Raw genomic sequence first — 22,987 nt, 5'->3', positions numbered from 1 at the left:
TTCTTGCAGCTTCTGCCCTTTACAGTTTGTGTAGTATCTGGTGTCTTTATCTTGCTGTACAAGGTACTTGGAGTACTGCAGAATAGCTGAGGAGTGAGTGGCTGAATTCTGGTTGTGGTCACAGCTCTTGGAAAAGAGATATGGAAATAGGAAATGACACTGGATGGGAGGAGAACCCACAAGCAGGTGAGGTTCATCCACACGTCGTTGCAGCTGCCACGTGAGCTGGTGCCAGCCTGGTTTGAATCTGGGCAGTCTGGTGGAACTGCTGCATCAAAATACATCTGTGACCTCTTTTGGGGAAAATATTCAGTCTTTCCTCGAGGGAAGTGTGTTGTTAGTGAGCGAACAAGACTTGTTTCTATGGACTTGTTTTCTTTTGGGGTCTCTGCAGTGCTCCTGTGGCTGAGTCTTCACAGCCTTTGTACAGGCAAACCTTGGGATGAGGGCATTCCATGTCCATAAGTTTCCTGTTCCTTTCCGTCAGCTTCCCCTTATGTTAGAGCAGGTTAATGCTGTCAAGGAACAGGGATTCAAAAGCACCTGGTGCACCAGAGCCCAGCCATTGTGTCAGGCAGGCGAGTTCAGGAAGGGGATGCCTGGCTGCAGACTGGGGCTGCGCTTGGGCAAGCACCTCTGCATCCCAGGGTTTAGAAATGTTCCAATCCAAAAGTCCTTGTATTTTGGCTTTCTCGTGGAGTTCTTTGCACGAAGATGAAACCTTCAAATCCATTCTGGATTCTCATTGTGCAGCCTTTGGAATGAGGTGCTGAACTGCCCCCAGCTGGGGCTGGGCTGTGGTCGTGTTCCGCACAAAGTCAGCAGTGGCCTCGGATCCTCTGCAGAGCTGTCCATGGGGAAGTGTTCTTGGAGCATCCGCCCTGTCTGTCCAGATCTCAGGTAAGGACTTGTTGGTTGTGGGGCATTTTGATAAAATCTGAACAGCAGAATACACCCAACTGTTTCCTCTTTGCAGATGAACCTGCAGATGCACCGAGTGTGACATGCCAGAACCCTTAGGGATCCCTCACAGCCTTCAGTGAGGCCACCAATTTAATTTTTGAAATGATACCTTGAAAATAGTAGTATATTTCCTGAAGATTTGTTAAGTTAGTTACTGAGTGTTGCATCATGCAGTTGGTGTTTTCAGAAGTTCAGGAGACATTTTGCCTTGTTTCTGATGTTCTCTTCCATATCCCTTCAGAGATATTTGGCAGTTCATGTTGGCAGAAGGGAAGAGCAAGCTTGAAGATGATCCATTTGTTTAATTAGCAGCCGTAATCCTACAGTTTTATCAATTTCTAATACCTGTAATAAGCTGCTTCATTCAGGGAGTAGCCAAAAAATTGGAACTAATGTGATCCAAAGTAACATCTGCAGCGGGGGAACTGCTGAGTTACTTCCCTGTGTTGGTGTGTGTGTGCTCTGTCTTTCCCAGCTTCTCTCTTTGCAGATAACTGAAAAGTCTGTTCCAGAGCTGTTCTCCTGGTGTTGGAGCCTTGGCTGTGCTGAAGAATGTGCATTTTTTATGAGGGGGAGGAGAAGGAGCTGTGTTTATCCTGGAGGGAGATGTCACAGCAAGTGCAGACTTCTGAGATGCTTTTATCTGGGGCTGCAGGGTTTCTCAGGCATTCTCTGCCTTTGCAGTGTCAAACCTCCCTTGGACTAATCACCTGGCCCTGGAAGCTTTATAATTAATGAAGCTGGAGAGGGGGTTTGTGTCTTTGAACTTATGCCTTCGATAGCACTAGAGAATTTCTTGCACATTTGCAGGGCAGAGACAATGGTTGTTTTTTGTTTGAGACGGAAGTGTGGAACTTTATTTGCATCACTTCCTGTTGTCCATCTGCAGAGGGGGAGCTGTGCAGGCTCCATCTGTCTTTAGTATGTTACAGATGTTCTGCTGTGGGTGTGACAGTGCTTGGGGTCACTTTGAGGGGTTAAAGACTCTGGGACTCTGTAGATGTGTGGAATTGCAGCTGCCTGGGTTTTGCAGAGTTGGGTTGCAGGAACAGGGAATACTCCCCGAGGTCGTGCTGGGTAGGGGGCAATAGTACATAAACTGTCCTCTCTACTCTCTTGGGGTAAGTTTTTGTTCCCCCTGCCATCTTGAGACAGAAATAGAGCACGTGGGCTTAGAGAGAGGGCTTGTGGAAGTGAGTCATTGAGACAAGGAGCAGGGACCGCGTTCATAGCGGTGTCACCTGCGGAGAGGCTTTCCCAACGTGTCTGTTTGTGTACGTGTGAGTGAGCATCAAATATGTGGTGCCATGAAGGGCCTCTGTACTTCGGTATCCTTGACCCTGTTCAGTGGAAGGAGTTGTTTTCTTTAGTCACTAAGCTCTCTGGGATGCTTCCTTATCCTGCCATTGTAAGAAGTGACGTATTTGACTGGATCAGCTTGACCTGTGAAATGAAAGCTACTGCAGTGTGTCCTCCTTGATCTGAAAAGTGGGATCTGAGAAAAAAGAACCCTTCTGCCAGGCACCAAAATAAACCAGGGCTGTCTGTGCTGACAGACAATACTTGCTTTAGCCTTCAAGGTCCTTAGGCAAACAAAAGATCCCCGAGTCTGCCTTGCATCTGTGCTGCTCAGTCTGTGCTGATGCCCAGGGAGCGGGTGCCTGCTGGGCTCCACGGCTTGTTAGTGTTCCTGCAGGGAGGAGCTGCTGCCACCAGATTTTGAGGGCAAAGACACTGAGCTGTTTGGGGGAGGACTTAAAACCTACTTTTATGCCGCATATGGAGCATCTTGTCTCCAAGTACAAAAAGACTCTGAAGCTTTGCTGTGCTCCCAGCTTACCCTGGAGTAAGCCCTGTTAGCTTACATGTTGTGTTTATGCTGGCAGCTCCTGTCTGCAGCAGCCTGCATCGTCACAGAGAGTGCTGATCCTGCAATCTGGCTGCAGGTACTCAACCCGCTTAAGTGGGAACTTAACCCTGGGTGCTGGGGTGGAAGGAGTAATGTAGGAGTGAGCCTGCTGCAGGTGGGCAGCCCTGTGAGTGATTCCTGCCACCCAGTCACTGAGGAGGGAATGTAGGAATAACCCAGCTCTTTTGTGTGGAGAATACAGCAGCTTTGGGAAGAGAATTCATATTGGTTGGTCAATGAAACAGAGTGCAAAAACATAACAGGTTTATTTTCAATCCAAGCTCAAACAGAATACCTCTTGGGTCATGCTAATGCTCACAGGCATCTGAATCAGTTATGAAAATGTTGCTCCATCTCAGGATGTGCATTTGTGATGGGGTTCAGTAGAAGCCCCCCTTTGCCTTGTGAGTGGAGGCGTTTTCCAAGAGAACAGCACCAAATGATTTGTAACAAGATAATAATGTCACTCAGCCTGCTGTCCCACAAAACCCAGTCAGTTCATAGCTGCAGTATTGCATAGACAGGTTGGAGTAAGGAGTGATTTCTGAGAACTTTATTCTCATTTTTATGGTCATTTTGGTTATTTGGAAACACCCATATGCTTCAGATATAATTACAGCAGAAAAAGTGTCTACAATACTCTAATATAAAAAGGTAAAAATGATTTTGTTTATTGTATTTAAGAGTCAGTGTAAAAAGTATTTTTCCAGTATTATTGAAATCTGTAAGACAGTGAAGTGCACAAGGAAACTTCATGTTGTATGCTCTTCCTAACTCCTCTTTCTCCTCAGATGTATTTTGCAACTTGACTAAAGTTATACAGAAACTTGGTTTAAATATCCTGAAGTTCCTCGTGTCCAATGTTGCTGCTCAAAACCAGGGTGCACTTTCTTCATCCTGCCCCATAACTAGGTGAATTCTTGGAGTAGCCCTCGTAAGACTTTTCTTATGGTCCATAACTTGGAAACCAGCAATCCCTGCTGGCACAGAATTCCCTGCAGACAGTCAGTTGTTTTCTTGTAAGTATTTGCCTGGACAGTGTTACTGAAATACAGGCAAGGGTTTTATCTCATGTCTTCCACTGCTGCTCCTTTTCTTAACAGGATTTTCTGCTTCCTTGACCATCTTTGAGCCCACGGTCTTGCAAAAGCCTGCAAGTGTTATCCTGCATTTGTTGAAAGAACAGATTTGGTTGAGAGAATGAGCAATCTCCAAAAGGTGCTTTGGTTTGGGGCACGCTGGGGAGGTTGGTTCATGCAGGTGAGTGAAAGAACAAGGAGTGGGTGTTACTGGGTCTCAACTTCGTATCTGAGGACGCTCGAGTAGCAGCTGTGGTTGGCGTTCTCGTGCACCATCACAAACACCTCTCTGCACCCCGAGGTGTTGAAGGTTCCCTCCCAGCAGTCCCTGTTCTGGGTGAGAGGGTGGATGTCCTCAGACCGGACCAGCACCTTGGCGACGCCGTGCATTTTGAGTTTGAACTGGACGTTGCAGTTGGCCGGCAGCAGGCCCGAGAGCGGCTCCAGGATCTCGTAGTCTTGCAGCCACTTGCCGTAGCTCTCGGGGAAGGCTGGCCACTTCACCTCTGTGTTCAGGCACCTGATGAGGTAGTTGAAGACGTAGTCGTAATTACCAGGGTCCGACTTCTTCTTGGAGTAGATCTTGAGAACGAAGCTCCCTGCGTGCGGGAGGTGGACCTTCAGCTCGATCTGATTCCCGCGGTGGGTCTGCAGCACGTGCCGCCTGCCCATGTCCTTGTCGAGGCTGCTGCCGTCGGTGTGCAGCGAGGTGAGGACGCTGATGTCCTTGCTCAGGGTGAAGGTAAGGGAGCAGCGCCCGTCGTTGGTGTGCAGGACGGGCTCGCGGTGTGACGGCTGCAGGAAGCCCTGGCGCTCCGAGAACCAGCTGGGCCCGACGGGCTGGTGCAGCTCCTTGGGGAAGCACATGGCCTTGTCCACGGACTCGCACTCCACCACGTACTCCACCACGCACTTGTAGACGTCATCTGAAGCCTCGGCCTTGGAGGACTTGGCAAAGATCTCCAGCTTGTGAGTCCCTGTGTTCTGTGGGTAGACATCCAGCTTCATTCCGTGTTTTTTCAAAGTCATCAAACCGTGTTTGTCTGTTCCCTTCAGCTTAAACATGAATAACATGTTGGAACGGCAGTCCACGGATACAGAGGCTTTTCCTTTTACTAGGAAATACAAAAGAGAAGAGGCTGCATAGGAGTATCAGTACAGTTTTTGCATGTACCCCCTGTTCTGGGAAGGCTAATCTGGCCCAGTAAATTGCTGTTTCTCTAGCAGTAAAACCAAGAGCTGCAACTGGCAGGTCGTAGCTTGTCAGCTGTTTGCATTGACCAGTGTCCGTCAGAAAGAATGAGAGTGGCCTTTGTTTGGGAGATGTGCATTTATCCTCTTCTGATACACCCTGACATGGAGCTGTGGTCTGATAGAATGTGAAAGCCTGTGTGAAACATAACTGAAAGTATGGGGCAACCTGGTCTAGTAGATGGTCTAGCCCATGGCAGGGAGTTGCAATGAGATGGGCATTAAGGTCCCTTCCAACCCAAACCATTATGGACTTCTGTAATTCTGTGATCGTCAAGGGCTGAATTAGAGGTGATTAGACCCAATTGCCAGCCCAGGAGCTTCAAAGTGCAGGAACTCTCCAGTATGTGGATATGAGATTAATCTACCTCCCTGTGAGCCTGTTCCCAAACAGCTTGAAGTCTTCATTAAGTCCTAAAATGTTTGATGTCCTTAAGTTTTAACTCTGTTCTTAGCATTCACAGATCAGCCATCCAGTTAAATTCCTGCAGCTCTTGGAAAATCCAAGGAAAGGGGGTCTTAAATGTGGGCCTTGTCATTCAGTCATGGCACCTGAGTGGCTTTATGTTAAAGGAGCTGCTGCACTCACTCAGGTTGCTCAGTATTGCCCAGAGAGGTGCCCAGTGGTGTGTGCGGGATGTGGGATGCAGGAGGGAAGATGCTCCGTGGCCTCTCCGTTACCTGTGTGGATGATGGGAGTCTCGGGGTGTGTGGCCAGCAGCCCCAGCGTGTAGAAGTTGCTGTTGTGCAGCATGTTGTTCTCAAACTCCTTCAGCGTCAGCGTGGGCTTAAGAAGCTGCCAGTTACTGTTATCTGGGAAGTGATTGTTAATGAACAGGGCCGGGTGAGTCAGAAAGTAAAACTCATTGTACCTGGGAGAAGGGAGAAATTAGGGAAAATGAGTAATTACAAATAGTGAATTCTTCCCCCGCACAGTGGTGGTGGTTTCAGCAGGAGGATGTTGGAGTGGTTTGAGCTGCTGATAAACTGAGATCCGTGGGTTTGAAATTCCCCAGGCAGAGAAGAAACCTGAGCTCTGGTCTTCTGTTTCCAGGGCAAATGCTGAGCTTTGGGATAAACCCTGGGTATTTGCACTATTCCCTTGCACCCCCACAGGCTCCTGGAAAAAGAGGGAGGCACTGGGTGTTGACTCCAATCGATTCACAAAAGCTGTGAATCGAGTGCCACGGACTGTTGCCTAAACTGAAGCTGTGATAAGCAAACCCAGTTGGCTTTTGGCAGTTTGTGACTTGCTGCTCAGGGCTGCTGCCTCTCTACAGGCCGTGCCCCGTGCCTTGTGCAGGCAGCCTGGGTACCTCGCTCATGGCTTTGGGTCTTGCTGTGGTACCAAATGCACCTGTTTGGTTTGCCAATCCCATCAGCTTTCCTCCTGCCTTTGTGGAGGGTTTATGTACTAAGAGAGAGGGGGTTCTTTACCTGTAGGTGAACTTGGTGAAGGAATCATCCACAGAACCACTCCCCCAGGTGCTGTCCAGTAAATGCCACCTTCCCTCAAGGTAGACGGCGTTCCAGGCATGGTCAGAGTCCCCTGTAAAGGTCTGCCCTGTCTTGTACCCGTGTCCCTTGGCATGTCCCGAGAGCTTTTTGCACTGAATCCCTGCAAGACTGGAAGGAAACGATAAGCTGCAGCAGGAGAGTCCTGTTTTAAACCTGTCAAGTACTTCTGGGGAAGGAGAAAAGGTGATGCTGCCTGAGGTGTTGGGTGGGGCTGTTTGTTTTTGTAGCCTTTGTCCAGAGACTCAGAGAGCCCTGCTGGAGGAAGGGCCTTTTCTCTCCCAGTTTTTGTGTATTCCCAGTCTTTTTGCCTGATGCACCATCAATTCAGCACTGTTAGAGGATGACAAAGATAAAGTGTGCTTAATTGCTCTCTGTCTTGTTACTCAGTGGAATCCCTTTGCTGCTGTCCACAATTAGCCCATGTAATTATAAATTAAAAGCACAGGCTGTTCTCTCCCCGTGACTGTGGGCCTGGTGTTTGACACCAGCTAAGGTATCTCAGACCTCATGGGATTGTGGATGCTGATTTAGTTTCCTGAAAGAATGAGCTTGTGCTTGCCCAGGGTAGAAATGATTAAATAGTCTCTTTCTAAAAACATGATGAATACCTGTGTGGATGTGTAAATAAGATTTAAATAAGCACTGTGTTAATAAGCTCTCTGCTGATGGATTCTAACATTGGCATCTTATTTCACCATTAATCTAAAATTGCTTCACTTGGAGCGTTGTCTTTTGTGTAGGACAGCACTGACATTTTTCTTCTTCATTGAGAAGTGTGTTAAATGGAACAACTACCTTAAGTAATAAAATGTGCAGGCTTCTAGAGAGAGATTGTCTGCATCATGTGGGTTTAGCTCAGGAGAAAAGTGATATTTATGGGGAAGATAATTAGCATGGTTGTTAAGAAGTGGAGGCCTGATAACAGATACTGGCTGGCAATCGGCAGTGCAGTGGAGTTTGTAGGGAGGGCTGCTTTATCCAGGGAGAGGATGCTGGTTTCCAGGGGAGGTGGGCACTTGAGCAAAGGAGAAGATGGAGCAGTGATAGTGGGCACTGCCTGTTCCACGAGTATCCAGAACAAACAGGCCAGGCTGGAAGGAATGCCACGGAGAAACCTGGTGCTGCAGGTGGTCTGGAAAGCCCTTGCCAGCCCACAGGCCCCTGTGAGTCAAATTCTATCGTGGAGCTGGGCAGTAAATCTGGAACAACTCCACTGACAAGACTGGTGAGAGCCTGGATTTGCATGATGTAACTGAGACTAGGAGCTGGCCTGGGAGCTTTAGGGAAGATTTGATCCTAGGAGTTTCAAGGAGCTAAGTACCAAATTCCCACTAATTTCATGGGGATTGGCATCTAATCCTTCTAGGCTTCTCTAGACATTCTTGTTAGCTGGGATATTCAGAGGGAACATTAAGGGACAAGTTCTGCTCTCACGGTGCTCTCAATTACAGTGAATGTTGGCAAAGCAGCAAGAGTTTGTGCTTGGATGTGTTCAAAGTTCCCAAAATAAAGACCAGAGCATTTAAACTGGTCTCTCTAGTAATGGACAGACAAAAATCCAAGCTAAAACATCCTGTAAAGGAGCAACTCTGTACTGCCGAAAAGGGTGCTCATGTCTCTCTTCTTGTGTCAATGACTTTATGTAGATAAATTAAGCAGGCAGAGAGAAGATTGGGAAGATCTCCAGAACTGGTTGAGGTGGCAGTGTGAGGTTGAAGATGACCTAGATATAAAATGGACTGGAAGAACTGAATTAAGAAACAATTGGCAACATTTGCTTGGTGCAGCAAGGAGATTAAACACGAAGTTGCTTTTCTGCCTCAAAACCAGTTGGAAATAGTCTGGCTCTTACTACAGGTGTCACTGGAATTCAATGGCATCTTCTTCCCTTTGATTTTAGGTTGACTTTGATCATTTCATCTAAAAAAGGAGCAAATCTGGCTTCTCCAGAAGGAAACAGAATGGTTTATGCTTGTGGTAGGTAGGTGTACGCCTCTGTGCCTGAAAAGAGGAAAGCTGCTGCCTGCAGGAAACGGGAGAAGCAAGAGGATGTGAAATCTGGAATACTTACAGATGGGTTATGAAGAAGGCACAGCTAGCTGAGTGGTCAGATCCCCTTTGGGCAGTGAGGCCAGCTTTGCTTCCAAAGCTGCTGAAACCTCTCCTGGGAAAACAATTGTTGTGCCTTCATCACTAACCCTGGTGAGCGAGTGTCTCCCTAATTCCAGGCTGTGAGGTTTGCCCTAAATTGGATTCATGGATTTGCACTGCTTCACTCAGCCATGCTGCCTCCTCGAGTCTGCTTGCCAGCTGGGAAGCCAGTACTTGATAAGTGCTGCTGAAATATTGGTCAGGAGCCTGTGTTTGCATTCATTGCTATCACACCTGATGTTTGGAAAGTGATGCCTTATGGCCAGCTTCCCACTGTCCCCACCTCTCCTCTCTGACAGGAATCTCAGCTAATGGGAAGAAGTCTGGCTGCCAAAGCTGTGGTCAGAGGTGACACTGTTGTGTCTGCAGCAGGAATTGTTCCCTCTGGCACTGGGACAAGTAGGACTCAATCAATGTCAGCCGTTGCCTTCGGGAGGACCTTTGGGGGGGACTCCTGGTGACTGGCAAATTGGGTTGTTTGTTCAAGTTCCCTCATAGGAGCTAGGGAAAAAAAGGCATGTTAAAACACCTTTCCCCCCCAAAAACCTGGCTCTGAGAAGCCTTTCAGTAAGATGAGTGCTCTTTGCCTCCTGCCTTTCTGCTTAGACTCAGCGTAAGAGCAGAACAGAGCACGGGAAGAAGGGATGAGGAGATCTCTGTGCAAGAAAGAGGTGTTGTCTTCAAGTACAGTTTTTCAGGACAGGAGCTAAACATTTTGCTAATATTTGACAATATAATAGTCTGGATGACTGGGAGGTTTCCTGAATCACATGGTGACTAATCAGCCTGGAACTGAGGAATTGCGGGTAAATCAACAGAGCCTTTAAATAGTCAGAGATATCCTTGGAAAGATTAATGCTTTTAATGAACTAAGCATATGCTTTTTAATGAATAGATGCAAATTCCCCCCTTCTAACTGCTAATAACTGTTCCATAGGATGCAGCTATAAATGCATACTTCACCATCCTGTTTCTTTACTCTTTAGAAAACAAGATCCAATATCATAGAATGGTTTGGGTTGGAATGGACCAAACTATATTGTGGGATATGTTGTTGGCTGCAAGCATTTACCACTTCAGCGTCTGGCACAGTATGCTGGGGTTTTTTTTTTCTCTCCTTTTCCCTGTAGATTTTGTCTGTTCTATGGTGAAAACCTTCTCAAATCCTTTTGGAAAGCCAATTATTACTTGCGCATGCTATTTATAACTGGTCTGTGATTTTTCCAAGGGAATGGAAACTGCTCCCTGGGGGGGCCACCTTGCAAGCCCACCCTGTTAGGATGACTTCCTAAAGTCCCTTCCAATCTCCCGTCCCTGAGTTGTCAGGTCCAGTTTTCTCCTTTTGGGCAACCCTTCTGCCTAAGGCTGATCCCCAAACTCTCCAAGCACCTTCATTGCTTTGCTCGCTGTGGGTTTTGGGGGTTGCCTTGTGCAACAGCCATCTCCTTTCCTTACTGGGTTGGAGAAACATGAGGGAGAAGGGATTGGGGCTGCCCCCTGTGCTCCCTACCAAGGAAGGGGCTGCCTCTTCTTAGAAATGGCTTTGTGACTGTAAAGCCCTGCTCTGTGGAGGAGTTTAGGTGACTAATCCCCAGTGAAGTCCACAAGATTTTGTTGGCAGAAGAAAGGATTAGAGTCATTAAATGGCAACGTGGCTACGAAATGGGAATTGCAGTATTGGCCTCAACAGTGCTGCACCCTGAGCTTGGCCACAGAAAAGAGTGTGGTAAGTGCAAGGCAGTGTCCCTGGGGTGCTCCTGGAGGGGACGGGGCATCTCCAGAGGGTTTGGGGGAAAGTTCCTCCTGGGACTCTGCCTACGTCTTTTAAGGGAGCGTGTTGGAGACAGCACTCCTTGTTCAAGTCTTGCGATGCTTTTAACCTTCACATCCAGATACTCCAAGGAAAATTCTACTTCTTCTAATCAAATTAGCTCCGTGTTTTCATCTGCCATTATGTTAATGCAATGCGAAGCTCAGCAGATGGCACCAAGTAAATTATGCTGGGGAGGGGGGTGGAGGAGGGAGCAAAATTGACCTTTCTAGGACTTGCTGTTTTTCCACAGCATGGTTTGAAAGCTAAAGTTCCACGTCCTGCTTGAAGTCACATCAGTCAATGCAAAGGCAGACAGGATAGGCATGGAGATGACAAGGAATGTTAACTCTCCCCGACACTGAATGTTTCTGAACTTAATTTACCTGCACATGTGTTCAAAGAGCTCAGCGTAGCCCTCACAAATGCTCTTGCCCATCTGAAGCACATCTCTGGGCTTGCTCGACAGCTGGCTTTTGTTGTGATAGCCCACGACGTCGTATTCTGGGGGGAGGAGCACAGACAAAAGTTCATCCGAAAGCCTGAGGCAATGGGCTCGATGGGCAGCAGGAGCAGATCGCTTTTCATCTCCGTGGCGGAGCGGAACGAGCCGTGGCTGCGCTGGGGAGCTGGCCTGGACACTGCTGGGGCAGAGGGACAGCTCTGCCCCTCATCACCCTTTGCTCTAAGCTTGGGCTGGGGTTCAGCAGTTGAATCCAAGTGGGAGGAAAACTTTGATTTTTTTTGGACAAAATGAGTGTCCTCAGGAGCTGTCCTCAAGTGGAGGATCTACAGTCTCAAGAGTTCCCAGTACAAACCAGAGCACGCTGCATCTGAGGGAGTCGGATTGGTGTTACCTCAAAAGAAACTGCTGAGATTTTTGCACTCTTTGCAAGCAATTTATAGTAAAAATTCTTGAAAAGCAGCTTGATGGGAAACACCTGAAGTGGTTTGTTGCAATGAGTCCCGGAATTGTAGAATGGTTTGGGTTGGAAGGGGCCTTAAAGGTAATCTCATTCCAATCTCCTGCCAGGGGCAGGGACACCTTCCATTAGACCAGGTTGCTCCAAGCCCTGTCCAGTCTGGTCATATCAATACCTGGAAGCTCAGGAAATCTTGATTTGTTGGAACAAGTACACAACAGCAGCACAGCAGGGCTCCTTCAGACAGAGCTTGTGGAACTGGTCTGGGAAGGTTAATTCAATACCACCAACCTTGGCCCTGTCCACAACCTCTTTCTTCAAATACAGATCTATTTTTCTGACAAAGCTCTCAGGAATGCTGCATCAGCTGGTTCCCCCTCCCCTCAGTGCTGGGGCAGAGGAGGAAAAGCAGCAGCAGGCTGTGTGTGTGCTTTGATGAAATGCTGCCACTGCTTGACTTTCATCCGAGGGGCTCAGCCAGTGCCTCCTCGGCGTTGGCTCCAGGCACTGGGAAAGGCTGGCAGCTCCATCCTGGCTGTTCACTGACCACCAGCAAAGCTACAGGGCACTTTGGGGGGTGCTGGCTCCATGGGGCTTTCTATGTGTACCACAAATGACAGCTAAAAGAATTATTGCCTTTAGTGCTGATGCTGCGTGGGGATAGCAGCCCGTCACAGGCAGGAATTGAATGGGGTGGGAAAAGATGCCCAGAGAACAGTGTTCTCACTTAAAATCCATCTGAGGAAGGAGTTTATGTCATCAGTGCAATTCCAGGACAGATTCGTTGCATTTTTGCCAGCAGATTAAAATTCCCAACTCTGTTTCTTTTCCATGTGTGTAAATAGGGGTCAGTCTCACAGGAAGGAACGAGAGCCAGGGCCAAGGTGGTGTAACTCCATTGGAGGTGTGACCAGACAAGTCCATTCCACCCAAGAGCCAGAGCACAAAGCCAGGCTTCCCAACACCAGGGGCCTGCTTGTCACCTTCAGAGCCACCCACCACCCCCAGAGCCCAGTTTTGAGGGGGTGGACAGGGAGCAAGTGATGATCCAGACTTCAGAAGCAACCTGGTCTAGTGGAAGGTGTCCCTGCCCGTGGCAGGGAGGTCGGAATGAGATGATCTTTAAGGTCCCTTCCCACTCAAACCATTCTAAGTTTGATCTCCATCCCTGGGCCGAGTCCCCACAGGCCGATACAGCCCCTCCAGCACAGTCTGATGCTGGTGCCTTTGCTCTGGGAGGGTCCCAGTGCCACACAGGTACCACCAGGAACCATCCAGCTGCCTTGCCCAGCTCCATGTCCCACACTGGCACCTGTGTGACTGCAGTTCCTGTCTGTAGCTGCACCTTTCCAACCCTCCTGAGAGCTGCAACCACTCAGGTTCCCCTGCCCCTTCCTACTCAGTCCCAAGGCCAGAGTTACACAACAGCCTGGAGATGGCAAGAGGAGGAGGAGGCAGCACTTGTAGCCTTTCCTGTGTGGCACCTCAAAGGGGGGCTTCTTGCCACCCCAGCACCCCAATGGGGGGAAGCTGGATATGCAACATGATGGCATTTTGCATAACAGGAGCAGAAATGTTTCTTTCCCATTAAGTCTTGGGGGCAGAGGCAGAGCTGTCCTTTCCCTCACCTCCTACACTTCCTGATGGGGCACTGCTGCAGTGCAGGCCAAGTGATGGAGAGGAAAAGAGCAGGCTGGGCAGCACTGGCCTCATCTTGCATGCACTGGTATCAGCAGCTACAGGGTTAGCATGGCCAGGTCAGTCCCAAACTGCTTTAGTCTTGCCCTGAAATATGGAGAGTGCTGATTTCACTGCATGTCCTGAAGCCCAGGCTTTGACTCGCCCAGCACTGGTTATTCTCTTTCCACTGTTAACCCATTTCTGCCCACAATACCTGGGCCAGGCCTGGTTGGAGTCAGTCCATGCTCCTCAACAGTCAGGGGATGTCTCTGTCCCTGACAGCTCTGCTGGGATCTCCTCACCAGAGCTTTTACACCATCATGTACACACAAACCTTGTGGGGCCTGGCAGTGTGAGGAGAGGGACTGGGAAACACTCTGGGCGCATTTCTGGATAAAAACCTCCAGAAAGCCTTCATTCCACTCCCCACATGGAACTAACTCACAAATACAGAGTAAGCTGCCCTGGGTGACAGCGGCAGCCTTATCTTCAGTTGGAGACCTCAGCCTACCTATGTGGTGGCATATCCACATCCATATGGCTCGGACCTTTTCCAGGTCGGTGCGGGCTTGTTTCAGCAGGGCTTTGACCAGTTCCTCCACGCTGTTCTTGACGTTCACCTGTGTGTGGGGAGGAAGCACTGCAATGTCATGGTGAAGAAATCCCTGTGGTAGATCTCCTGTCCTCCCCATCTCTTGTTCTTCTGAAGCCAGTGAGACCCCACCTGCCAGAGACTGCTCTGCCTCTGGCTCCCTTAGAAATAGAGCTGCAGTGCTGTAGGTCCATGTATTTTTGGTTAGAGTTCCCAGAGTGGGACCTCTTTGCTAATGTTTAAAGGGAAAAGGTTTTTCACTTATTTGGGAGATTCTGCCACTGCCCCATAGCTCAGCCTAAGCTGGTGTTGGTGCTGGGAGCCAGGTTCATGGAACATCCATGCAGGGGAGCTGGGAGGAGGACAGAGGCAAAAGCAAGACTTACTTTTAACGCGTAGGCATCCAGCTTCTCAAATTGCTGCAGATCTACTGGCATGGATTTCAAAGAGGATTTGTCCCATGGATATGCTGGGAAGAAACGAGTTGTCATTGTTTTGGGAAGGGAGGAGATGTTTTTCCTGGCAGTATGGTGGAACAAGGGGACAGAGCTCCTGCCTGGCCCATGGAGACATCCATCAGCGGGTGCTCAGGGAGCAGAGGACACGAGGGCACCCGCAGACGTCCCTGCCAGCTGCATGGAAAGCAGGAGCCATCCTGTCTAGTCTGCTAGGATTTGTGCAATCCTGGAGTGCGAGCTGCCCCTGCAACTTTGGCACTGCGTAACAGCATGGAAAATCCTGGGATATTGTGTGGAGGGACGGGAGAACAATGCAGAAATATCAGGGAAAATCTGTACTGTGCAAGCCTTAGAAAACACATGACTTCTTAAAAAAACCCCAGCACTAAAGAGCTGGGTTTCTCTAGGAGTTTGGCATGGTAAAGGACTACCATTCTGCAGGAATTCAGGCACATGAGGAATGGAACACTGGGAGCAGTCAGACTGAACCTGCTGTGCCTACCCTCTGCATCTTTGCAGCCTCTGAGCTCCTGGTTCTACTCGGTGTGAACAAAGGGTTAATAACTTGCCCTAATTAACCAGATAAGTGATTTTTTTTTGAGCAGTCTTGGAAGGAGCTGACACTGCTGCCTCCTGTCAGTGAGCCATGGGGGATGGATGGACATATCCCCTGGACCTGAGCCCTCCCTGCTCTGCTGGCTGGAGAGAGGAGAACTGAGAGCCGTCTGCCTGTCCTGTGCTGTCAGAGCTGCTCAGGACTGAGAGATTCCTCTAGCTGTCTCTGCAGGATTGTTATTTCTCTGGGCTAAAAGGATTTAAAAGAGAACCTGAAGTGAAAACACTGTTGTGTGACTCCTGAGTGCTGGGAGAGGTGAACGGACGGTGCCGTGGAGCTGCTGTTTGCCTGGGCTGCCTTGGGCAGTGTAGGGGCACAGCTGGTCACTTCTGCCTTCACTCCTGACCCTCATTAGGCAAGTGGGACACCCCTCTGCCTGCTCTGCAGGTGCTGGGAGTCGCAGGAGAGGCTCCCAGAGCATCCTGTCCCGGCTGAGGAGCCAGCAGTGCCTCTGAAACTTGTATCCACCCTCTGCTCCTGCTCCACCTCCCCAAAATGGGCTCTGGCCCCAGCTCCAGCTCGCTCTGGGGGTGGCCAGAAGATCTATTCCTGGCTTGCCAAGGTGTGTTGTTAATGTGAGCTCTGCTCTTGGAAACCTCTGCCCAGGGAGGGGGTCTGGGGTATCCCTCATCCCGCGTCCCAGTGCTGCCTGCCAAAATCAGCGTGTAGGCACATGGCACCTGTTTCTTAACAGGCTGGTTTGTTTGTCTGTGTTTTCCCTAAAAAGAGCTGTTACACTGACCTAAAGGGAGAGAAAGCAGATTTACACCTTCAAAGGTTCCCATTCTCTGCAGCTCTGAAAATGACTTTTTGCCCTTTTGGTAAGGGGATGGTCTTTTTTTTTTTTTTTTTTTTAACATGGTTTTCAGGTTTTGTCTTTGCCAGGTTCTTTCTGCAGGGGCTCTGTGCAGGAGTGGGATCCACAGTGCCTGGGACAGTCCTGTGCCTTGTGCCTGTTTGCCTTCCCTGGGGACAGAGCCTTGGGAAGGGCTTGGGCGCGTGTGCCATTCCCAAAGCCGCTGCCCTCTGCCGTCCCGATGAGAGGGGCTCGGGAAGCTGAACGCTCCTCCTGTGCTAGTGGCGAGTTACCGTGCAGGTCCTTCGCTCCCGGTGGCCGCGGGGCCTCAGTCCTCTGGAAACCTGCAAAGCAAGGAAGAGAGAGGTGGGGAGGAGGTTGTTGCCCGCAGAAGAAAAGACAAATAGAAATAAATTTTTGTGGGGAGCAGGACGGGGTGGAAAAAGCTGGAACTGAGGCTTTTCTTTGCCCATTCCCTTCCGTTTGGACACGGATGTCAGCATCCTGCGGAGTGTGCTCCGCATCTGCGCCCTGCCATCCCGCAGAGCCCGCGTTCCCCAGCAGTCAGGCATCTCCTGTTCTAGCCCGAGGGTTGGGACATCAAACCCCAGCCCACCACGGCCAAACCTCCCCAGGCGTGGAAGAAGGGAGCTCTGAGCTCCAGAGCTGTTAGGTGATAACCCCAGTGGGAGCTCTGCGGCAGCTGGGGGATTGCTGAGGGACACTGGAGTGTCACCACCCGCCTTATCCCAGGGCCAGAGGAGGAGGAGACACCCACAGCCCAGGAGCAGAGGGATTTTTTTCCTCAAGCCCCAGTCATGGGCAGTGTCAGCAGCATGTGCCCTTCAGCAGCCTCCCAGGGGAGGGAGAGCCCGGAGACACGCCGTGATAGAGCAGAGCCTCACCTTTGTTGTCGTGTCCTCTCAGCCTCTGGGAACCTGCAACAAGCCCGGCAGGGTTAGTGGGAGCCTGCCCGGGCTCCCCGGCTCAGGGGAAGGGAGGATGGGCTGAGCCCCTGCCGGGGTTTAAAGCTGGGGCTGTACCTTTTCCCAAGGAGAGTCTCTTGATGAGCTGGGGGCTGGTATCCTCGTGGTGAATCTCCACTGTCACCTGGGTTCCTGCAAGAAACAGCGATAAACTCCCTAAAAAGGGGAATCTAACCAGGATGTGGAGGAGGGGGCAGGAGTGCCTGCCGAGGCAGCTCTTAGCTTCAGACAAAGCAGCAGCTCCGGTGATAGCCAAGGTTTATCACCATATTAAAGAGCTCTTGATGGAGCTACAGCAGGCAGACAATCAATGCCTTTCATTGATTTTTCTTGGAATTAAACAGAGAAAGGCTTGAAGTGATGAAAATGGTTAGACTTGTGATACTAAAATGTCTGACAAAGGCCACTGCCTGTAAGAGGCATTGTCCTGGCAGGGCCAGCTGTGGTCCAGGCATGCCCTGATGCTCCAGAAAAACCTTCCCTGGAAACCTGGGCTCTGGTCTTTAAAGTTTCAGAGAGGGAAATACCAGAAAAAGAGTGAGGGAATCTCTGATAAAAGCTACCTGAACTTTTTGACAGAGACTGCATTTTTTTGGGCAGGTATTTCAGAAGCGTTTGCAGCTCCCAAGGTTCCCTGGAGGAGCTCCACATGCTCCTGGGCTTCTGTTTCGGGTCAGGCAGAGGTTACTCGGGAGACCGAAGGTCAAGATGTTAATGCACCTCGGGGCTGCCTTCCAGTGATCCCTCCTACACATTCATCAAGAGCCTCATGGCATTTGGGGTTTTCCTTGAAAGGCACCTCTTGGAACCAGCTAATTAGGTGGGAATCTGCATTTTCATCCAAGAATAAGTTTTTCTGCAGCATTTACCTTTAGAAAAGTGAAGTTTCTCCCGTGATTATGCAGAGAGATTCAATGTCCTTTAAGCCCCAAAACCAGAAAGCAAGAAAAACTGTAAAGCCTGTAATAACCTAAATCTTAGAGCTCGACTCCAGTTCTAGGATGGTTGCAGGTATCAGGGTGTCAGGACAGAGCTGGCTGCTGTGTTTTGTCAGTTAATTCAAAGGTAAAATCAAGTTGTTTCTCAAAGAGAAGATTTTATGCAAATGGTTTGATTTCCTTAATGTTTTTATATTTTCAGGGATCCTTTCTTATTGTTCAAGATTATTTTCCTCTGCTTTTTTGTGGGTTTTCTCCCCAACTTTCACTTTCTAAGTTTTCCCCCATAAATTAAAATTCTTTGTTTTCAAGAAACAAACTTACTGGTGATGAATGCTTTCTGCTGATGAGTTTAAAAGGCATTTAACAAATGAGAAAAGTGATTCCACACGAGCTTTTCAACGTGCTGTATCATTGCTTTAAAAACTGGTGGTATGAAATGGCTGCTGGTGCTTTGATGATTTTTTTATTTAACTATTCCTGATCAAGATATCCTTCATAAAGAATCATAGAATGGTTTGGGTTGGAAGGGACCTTAAAGATCCTCTTGTTCCAACTCCCTGCCCACTAGATCAGGTTGCTCCAAGCTCAGAGAAGCACTTGCTATTGTTCTCCTTGTGTTTTGTGGCCAGACAAGTCCTTGGCCAGCAAGTGCTTTGAGGGGCAGCTGTCCCGGGGTGGGATATTTTCTCTCTCTGGGGATGTTCTGAGGTTATTTCATTGGAGAAAAAGCTTGTTGGGAGCTCAGTGAAGCCCTGCTCTGTTTTTTGGGTCACCACTTACCTTTGTCGGGGCTCGAAGTGATGGGTGGTGCCTGCTCACAGGGATCCGCGGGGCCGCGCCGGCCTGGGGGCACGAAGGGAAACATCTCAGTGCCTTGCAGAGAGCGAACCGTCAGCAAGGACGGGGTTAAATCAGCCGTGCTCAGCAGCGAGCTAAGGAACGGCTCAGGAAGCTCAACCTATTCTTCAGATGCAGAGATCTGGCCGGGGTGCCTGACCCCTCTGCAGAGGGACGCTCCAGCCCAGCCTGCTGCTGCTCGGGGCGGGCTGCCTGCACCTTTCTCTGCTAAGCCACGGGGGGCTTAGAGTGCCAGGAAAGCAGTGGGAAGGTCTGAGTCCCTTCCCTGGGAGCTGCTCCGTAGTTCTGGGTCACCTCCTCAGATGTTCCTCCTCAGCTATTTCAGGGCAGAAGGCTGGGAATTGGCAGCGGAACACTGAGAACTAGCAGGGGGTGTTCGGAGAGGTGGGGAGGAGAGAAGGGCAGTGCTGGCGGCTTGGAGGCAAAGTGGGAACTTCGGTGTGGTTGTCAGCAGCTCATCCTCATCCTCAGCTCTCTCCCCTGGGAGACCCTGCCTGTCTTGGCCCTGGAGTCCTCGGGGCAGAGGGAGGTGTGGGCAGCACCCGACGTGCCCAGGGTGCTCACAGGTGGCAGCAGCGCAAATCCCTGCCCCGGGCAGGGAGCAAATGCCAGGGGACACCGAGCCCTCACTCCAGGCTCTGGTGGCTGTTGGCCAGGGTGATCTCTTGCTCTTTTTCAAGGCGTCCTGGGATCCCCATCCCACCTCCACCAGAAGCCAGGGAGGAACCTGGATCTCACAGCTGGTCCGAGTCCGTTGGTGCCGTGTGGCCACATGACGGGATCCTGTGGAGTGGGGCCACAGCCTCCTTGCCTCAGTGGGGCTGGGGATTATGTAGGTGTGAAAATATTGTGGCATCACCAGGGGTGTCAGAGGCCTCATCAGGACACTAACATGGCTGGTGAAAGGGGAATTCATTAACCCTTGTGGTGCCAGAGGAGCCAAAGCTCTGCCTGCTCCTCCAGCGTCTGAATTCCCCCCTCCCAGGGGTTTAAATTGTGCCTAAGGTAGAGCTGCAAGGGAAGGATTCCCATGTGCATGCTAAATACCCCTGCCATTAATTCAGGGTGGGAAATGATCAATACCAGCTTCTTACTCACTCGTAGAGGAGGCTGACTCTGCAGCTCTGGTTGCAGAACCTCTTGAGCATGACAGAGGGAGAGAATGCAGGATATTTATCTGCTTCCTGGAGTGGAGGCTTTTGTTGTCTGCTTTGTAAAAAAAGCCCCAAAGCAGTGCCTTGCATGAGATGTCATTTGCTCCCAGACTGTGAGCAGCCTCCAGCCACCACTGATTACAGAGGGACTTGGATCAGGGCTCCTGCCAGGCATCCTGCTGGGAGCAGCCATGGCTTTTGCACGCTGCTATTGCTTGACCTGTGGAAGCAAAGTTCCTCCCTGGTGTAACTAAAATCCACTGACAACCTGACAATTACCTGTGTCTTGCTCTACCTTTGCCCCTGCCTTTATCTGCTAAGCCATGGTAGGCTTAGAGTGCCAGGAAAGCAGTGGGAAGGTCTGAGTCCCTTCCCTGGGAGCTGCTCCGTAGTTCTGGGGTCACCTCCTCAGATGTTCCTCCTCAGCTATTTCAGGGCAGAAGGCTGGGAATTGGCAGCGGAACACTGAGAACTAGCAGCCATATCACTCCTGGTCAGCAATCCCACCCACCTTCTGCTCAGTCTCTGAGGGGGGAGATGAAGAAAGGAGAGGTGGAGAGATGGTTGAAAAGGTTCTTTGCATCCCCCCAGACCCTACTTTAAGCTGTGTGAGTGCTGGGGAAGTCTCTGGAAGCTCTGGCTGCAACCTGAGCAATTGGGGGCACTGAATTTCCCCTGCCATCAGCTGGCTGTGAAATGTAAGAGCTCCGTGCGCCTGTAATCCGATCGAGCAGGAGAATCCCTGCAGATGGATGTGCAGGGGCTCGGCAGTGCCACCCCTGTGCATGCTGCCCCACGGGGCACGGAGAGCACAGAGGGAGGGGATGCTTCCCAGGGCCCTCCGTGTGCCTCCTCTGGAGCCCCTGAAAGTGCTGGAAAGGGATGAGTTGTGTGATGAAGCACATTTATGCTCGAGAGGCACAGCTTGGAGCTCTGGGCTGTGTGCTGGGGTTGGTTTCTCACAGGGGAGAGGGTGACATACCATTCAGCTCTGTGCCCCGGGGTGGCTGTGATCTGCTGTTCCCGTTGCCATCACCCTCCGAACCTGTAAGGTACAAACAGGACATTGGCAGGGCCCTCCTGGACTGAAGTGCTGGCACTGCCTGAAGGCCAAGCACCCCAAACCCTTGCATGCAACACACTCTCCCAGCTGAAGCCAGGTGTCATCAGGATCCACCTTCTGTCTCATCTGCAGCCTTGGCTGCAGTTCTTGTTGCTGAAGTACGAAATACCAAGGGGCAGGAGGTGCAGTGGTCCAGGTCTAAGCCGCTTGTTAGGATTTGCTCTTATTTGAGCAGGTGCTGGATGCCGTGCTTGGTGGAGCATGGGCACAACTTTGTGATAGCTCTGCCTGTAGTTGTTAGCCTGGGACTGGTTGTCTGAAAATTCAGCTTCTCTCCCAGGCTTTAGAGCAGGAATTCTCATTCTCCTCCTGTTACTTCTGCAGGGAAGCTCCCCTTGCAGTTGCAAAGCACAGCGGTAGCTTTTTGGAAGACCCTCTGCAGGATAGGGAGCTGGGCCAGGGACACTGTCCCAAACTGTAGCTATAAATGGCTCAGGACAGTGATCCTCGGAGACAAAGCCTGGGCACGCTGCAAACAAAACAGTTCTGCTCCTGTACTCCGGGGCAGTGGGTGCTGCTGTGGGGTGAAGCTGCCGAGCCCTCTCCCTGCTCCCCTCGCACAGCCCAGAGAGCCCGTGCGGGCAGCTCGGGCCGGGGCAGGACACAGACGGCGCAAACACAGCCCTGGGCAGGAGGGTCCCCGTGGGTCCCAGCCCCTGCACCCGGGGCTGCCCCGCACTGCAGCTGGGCAGGGCGCAGCTCGGAGCGGGGCTGCCGCAAGGCTCTGCTGCACCAGCGGAGACACGCTGCGCTTCTACACAAAAAGTTGGCGTTTTGGAGTTCGGCAGCATGTGTGCAAAGAGGAGAAAGAGGAGGGGAAGCCCAAACCCTGCTCCAAAGCCGCTGCTTCTCTTCTCCGCGTGCAGCTGCAGCCCTGCCCTCCCTCGCCCGATGCAGGCCGCCGGTGTTACCTGCGCCTCGGCCGCCTTCCGTCTGCCCCTCTCGCTGCCCCTTCTCCTTGCTCGCTGGCCTCCTCGGGGCGCACGATAAGCAACACATTGATGGTGACTGCACTGGGATCTGTCTTAAAGTCCATGGTACCCATCAGCGCATGGCCGGGGCGCCGGTGCTGCCGCCGAGCCGCCGCTGCGCCGAGCGGCCGCGAGTGCTGGCCCAGCCTTGGCACGGCGAGCGCTCCCGCCAGCGCAGCCCCGGCCCTGCCAGCTGCACCATCAGGGCTCTGCCAAAGCCGACCCTAATGAAGAGGTTACAAGTCACCTTTGAAAGGAAACCGCAGGAGGGATCCGTTTCCTAAAGCAGAGGAAGGAGCTGCGTTTCGGGCGGGGGGTCTGGTTTCAGAGCGTGCCCCCGGCTCCCTCCCCTCTCTCTGCCCTTTTCAGCTTTAAGCACTTGTCTACACTCAAATCCCCCAGCACCACTGTTCGCTGGGGGGGATTCGCTTCCCGGAGCTGGCACAAATCCTTAAAAGGCTTTCTCTTTGGATCCTGTCCCCCGGCAGAACTCAAAGGATGCTTAGGAGCGTAAATAATAACAAAACTGCTGCAGGAGGAGGGCAGCGATGGGGAGAAGCGGCTGGAAAGGAGACACGAACCTTCGAAGCGGGAGGATGGGTCTCTGCAGGACTGCCTGGCCTGGAAAGGGACAGCAGAGGAGGGAACTGCAGGCTGCAATCCCGACTGTCCCAAAGGATCCAAAAACCCCACCTCTCTGCCCCATCAGCCCGCGAGCCCGGCTCCCTGGGGTAGCTGGAGACGGCTGATCAAAAAGGAAAGCCCTGCAAATCCCTGGCTTTCTAGTAACTGTCCCAGCCCACAAAACGGGGGACATGAAGGGTTACAGTGCGGGTTAGACGGGCTCAGCTGGTCCCTGCAGCTCGCAGAAGGGGCTGGCAGGGACACGCGTTCTAATTTTACCACTCCCCTGTCCCGGCCGTGCTGCCAGCCCCCGCCTTGGCCGGGGTCCCGGGGAGCGACAGCACCTGTGGCTGAAGGGCTCTCCGACAGCCTTGGGAAAGGTTGTGGGAGGCACCCGCTGGCAGAGAGGGGGTTCGGGAGCGTGGCATGGGCAGGGTGCCTTCTTGTGGGTGTTGCTGGTGCTTTTCAGGCAGGAGTGTGAGAGCACTGGGCTCTTCTGCCTGCAGGTGGGGAAATTTGTTGTCCTGGATCCACGGGCAAGGGCTGGTACTACTACCTGGTGTTAGGTTACTGTGTTTGGAGAC

General features: G+C 51.2%; 1 protein-coding gene across 1 annotated transcript; it reads right to left on the bottom strand.

Annotated features, from left to right (window-relative positions):
- Nucleotides 1–3,119: 3,119 nt before the first annotated feature.
- On the bottom strand, nt 3,120–21,882 carry KY (kyphoscoliosis peptidase). Its single transcript, XM_039557331.1, is given in 13 exon segments — nt 3,120–5,066; nt 5,884–6,074; nt 6,640–6,828; nt 11,068–11,185; nt 13,796–13,904; nt 14,263–14,345; nt 16,040–16,090; nt 16,652–16,684; nt 16,790–16,864; nt 18,454–18,516; nt 20,668–20,730; nt 21,720–21,774; nt 21,776–21,882. Coding segments are annotated over 13 exon segments (2,016 nt in total). The 5' UTR covers nt 21,854–21,882; the 3' UTR covers nt 3,120–4,158.
- Between the last annotated feature and the right edge of the window lie 1,105 nt (nt 21,883–22,987).

The sequence above is a fragment of the Corvus cornix genome, chromosome 9, assembly GCF_000738735.6.
Source record: "Corvus cornix cornix isolate S_Up_H32 chromosome 9, ASM73873v5, whole genome shotgun sequence".
NCBI classification, from domain to species: Eukaryota; Metazoa; Chordata; class Aves; order Passeriformes; family Corvidae; genus Corvus; species Corvus cornix.
Note: the sequence above shows the minus strand (reverse complement) of the source record. Positions and strands in the feature narration are given on the sequence as shown.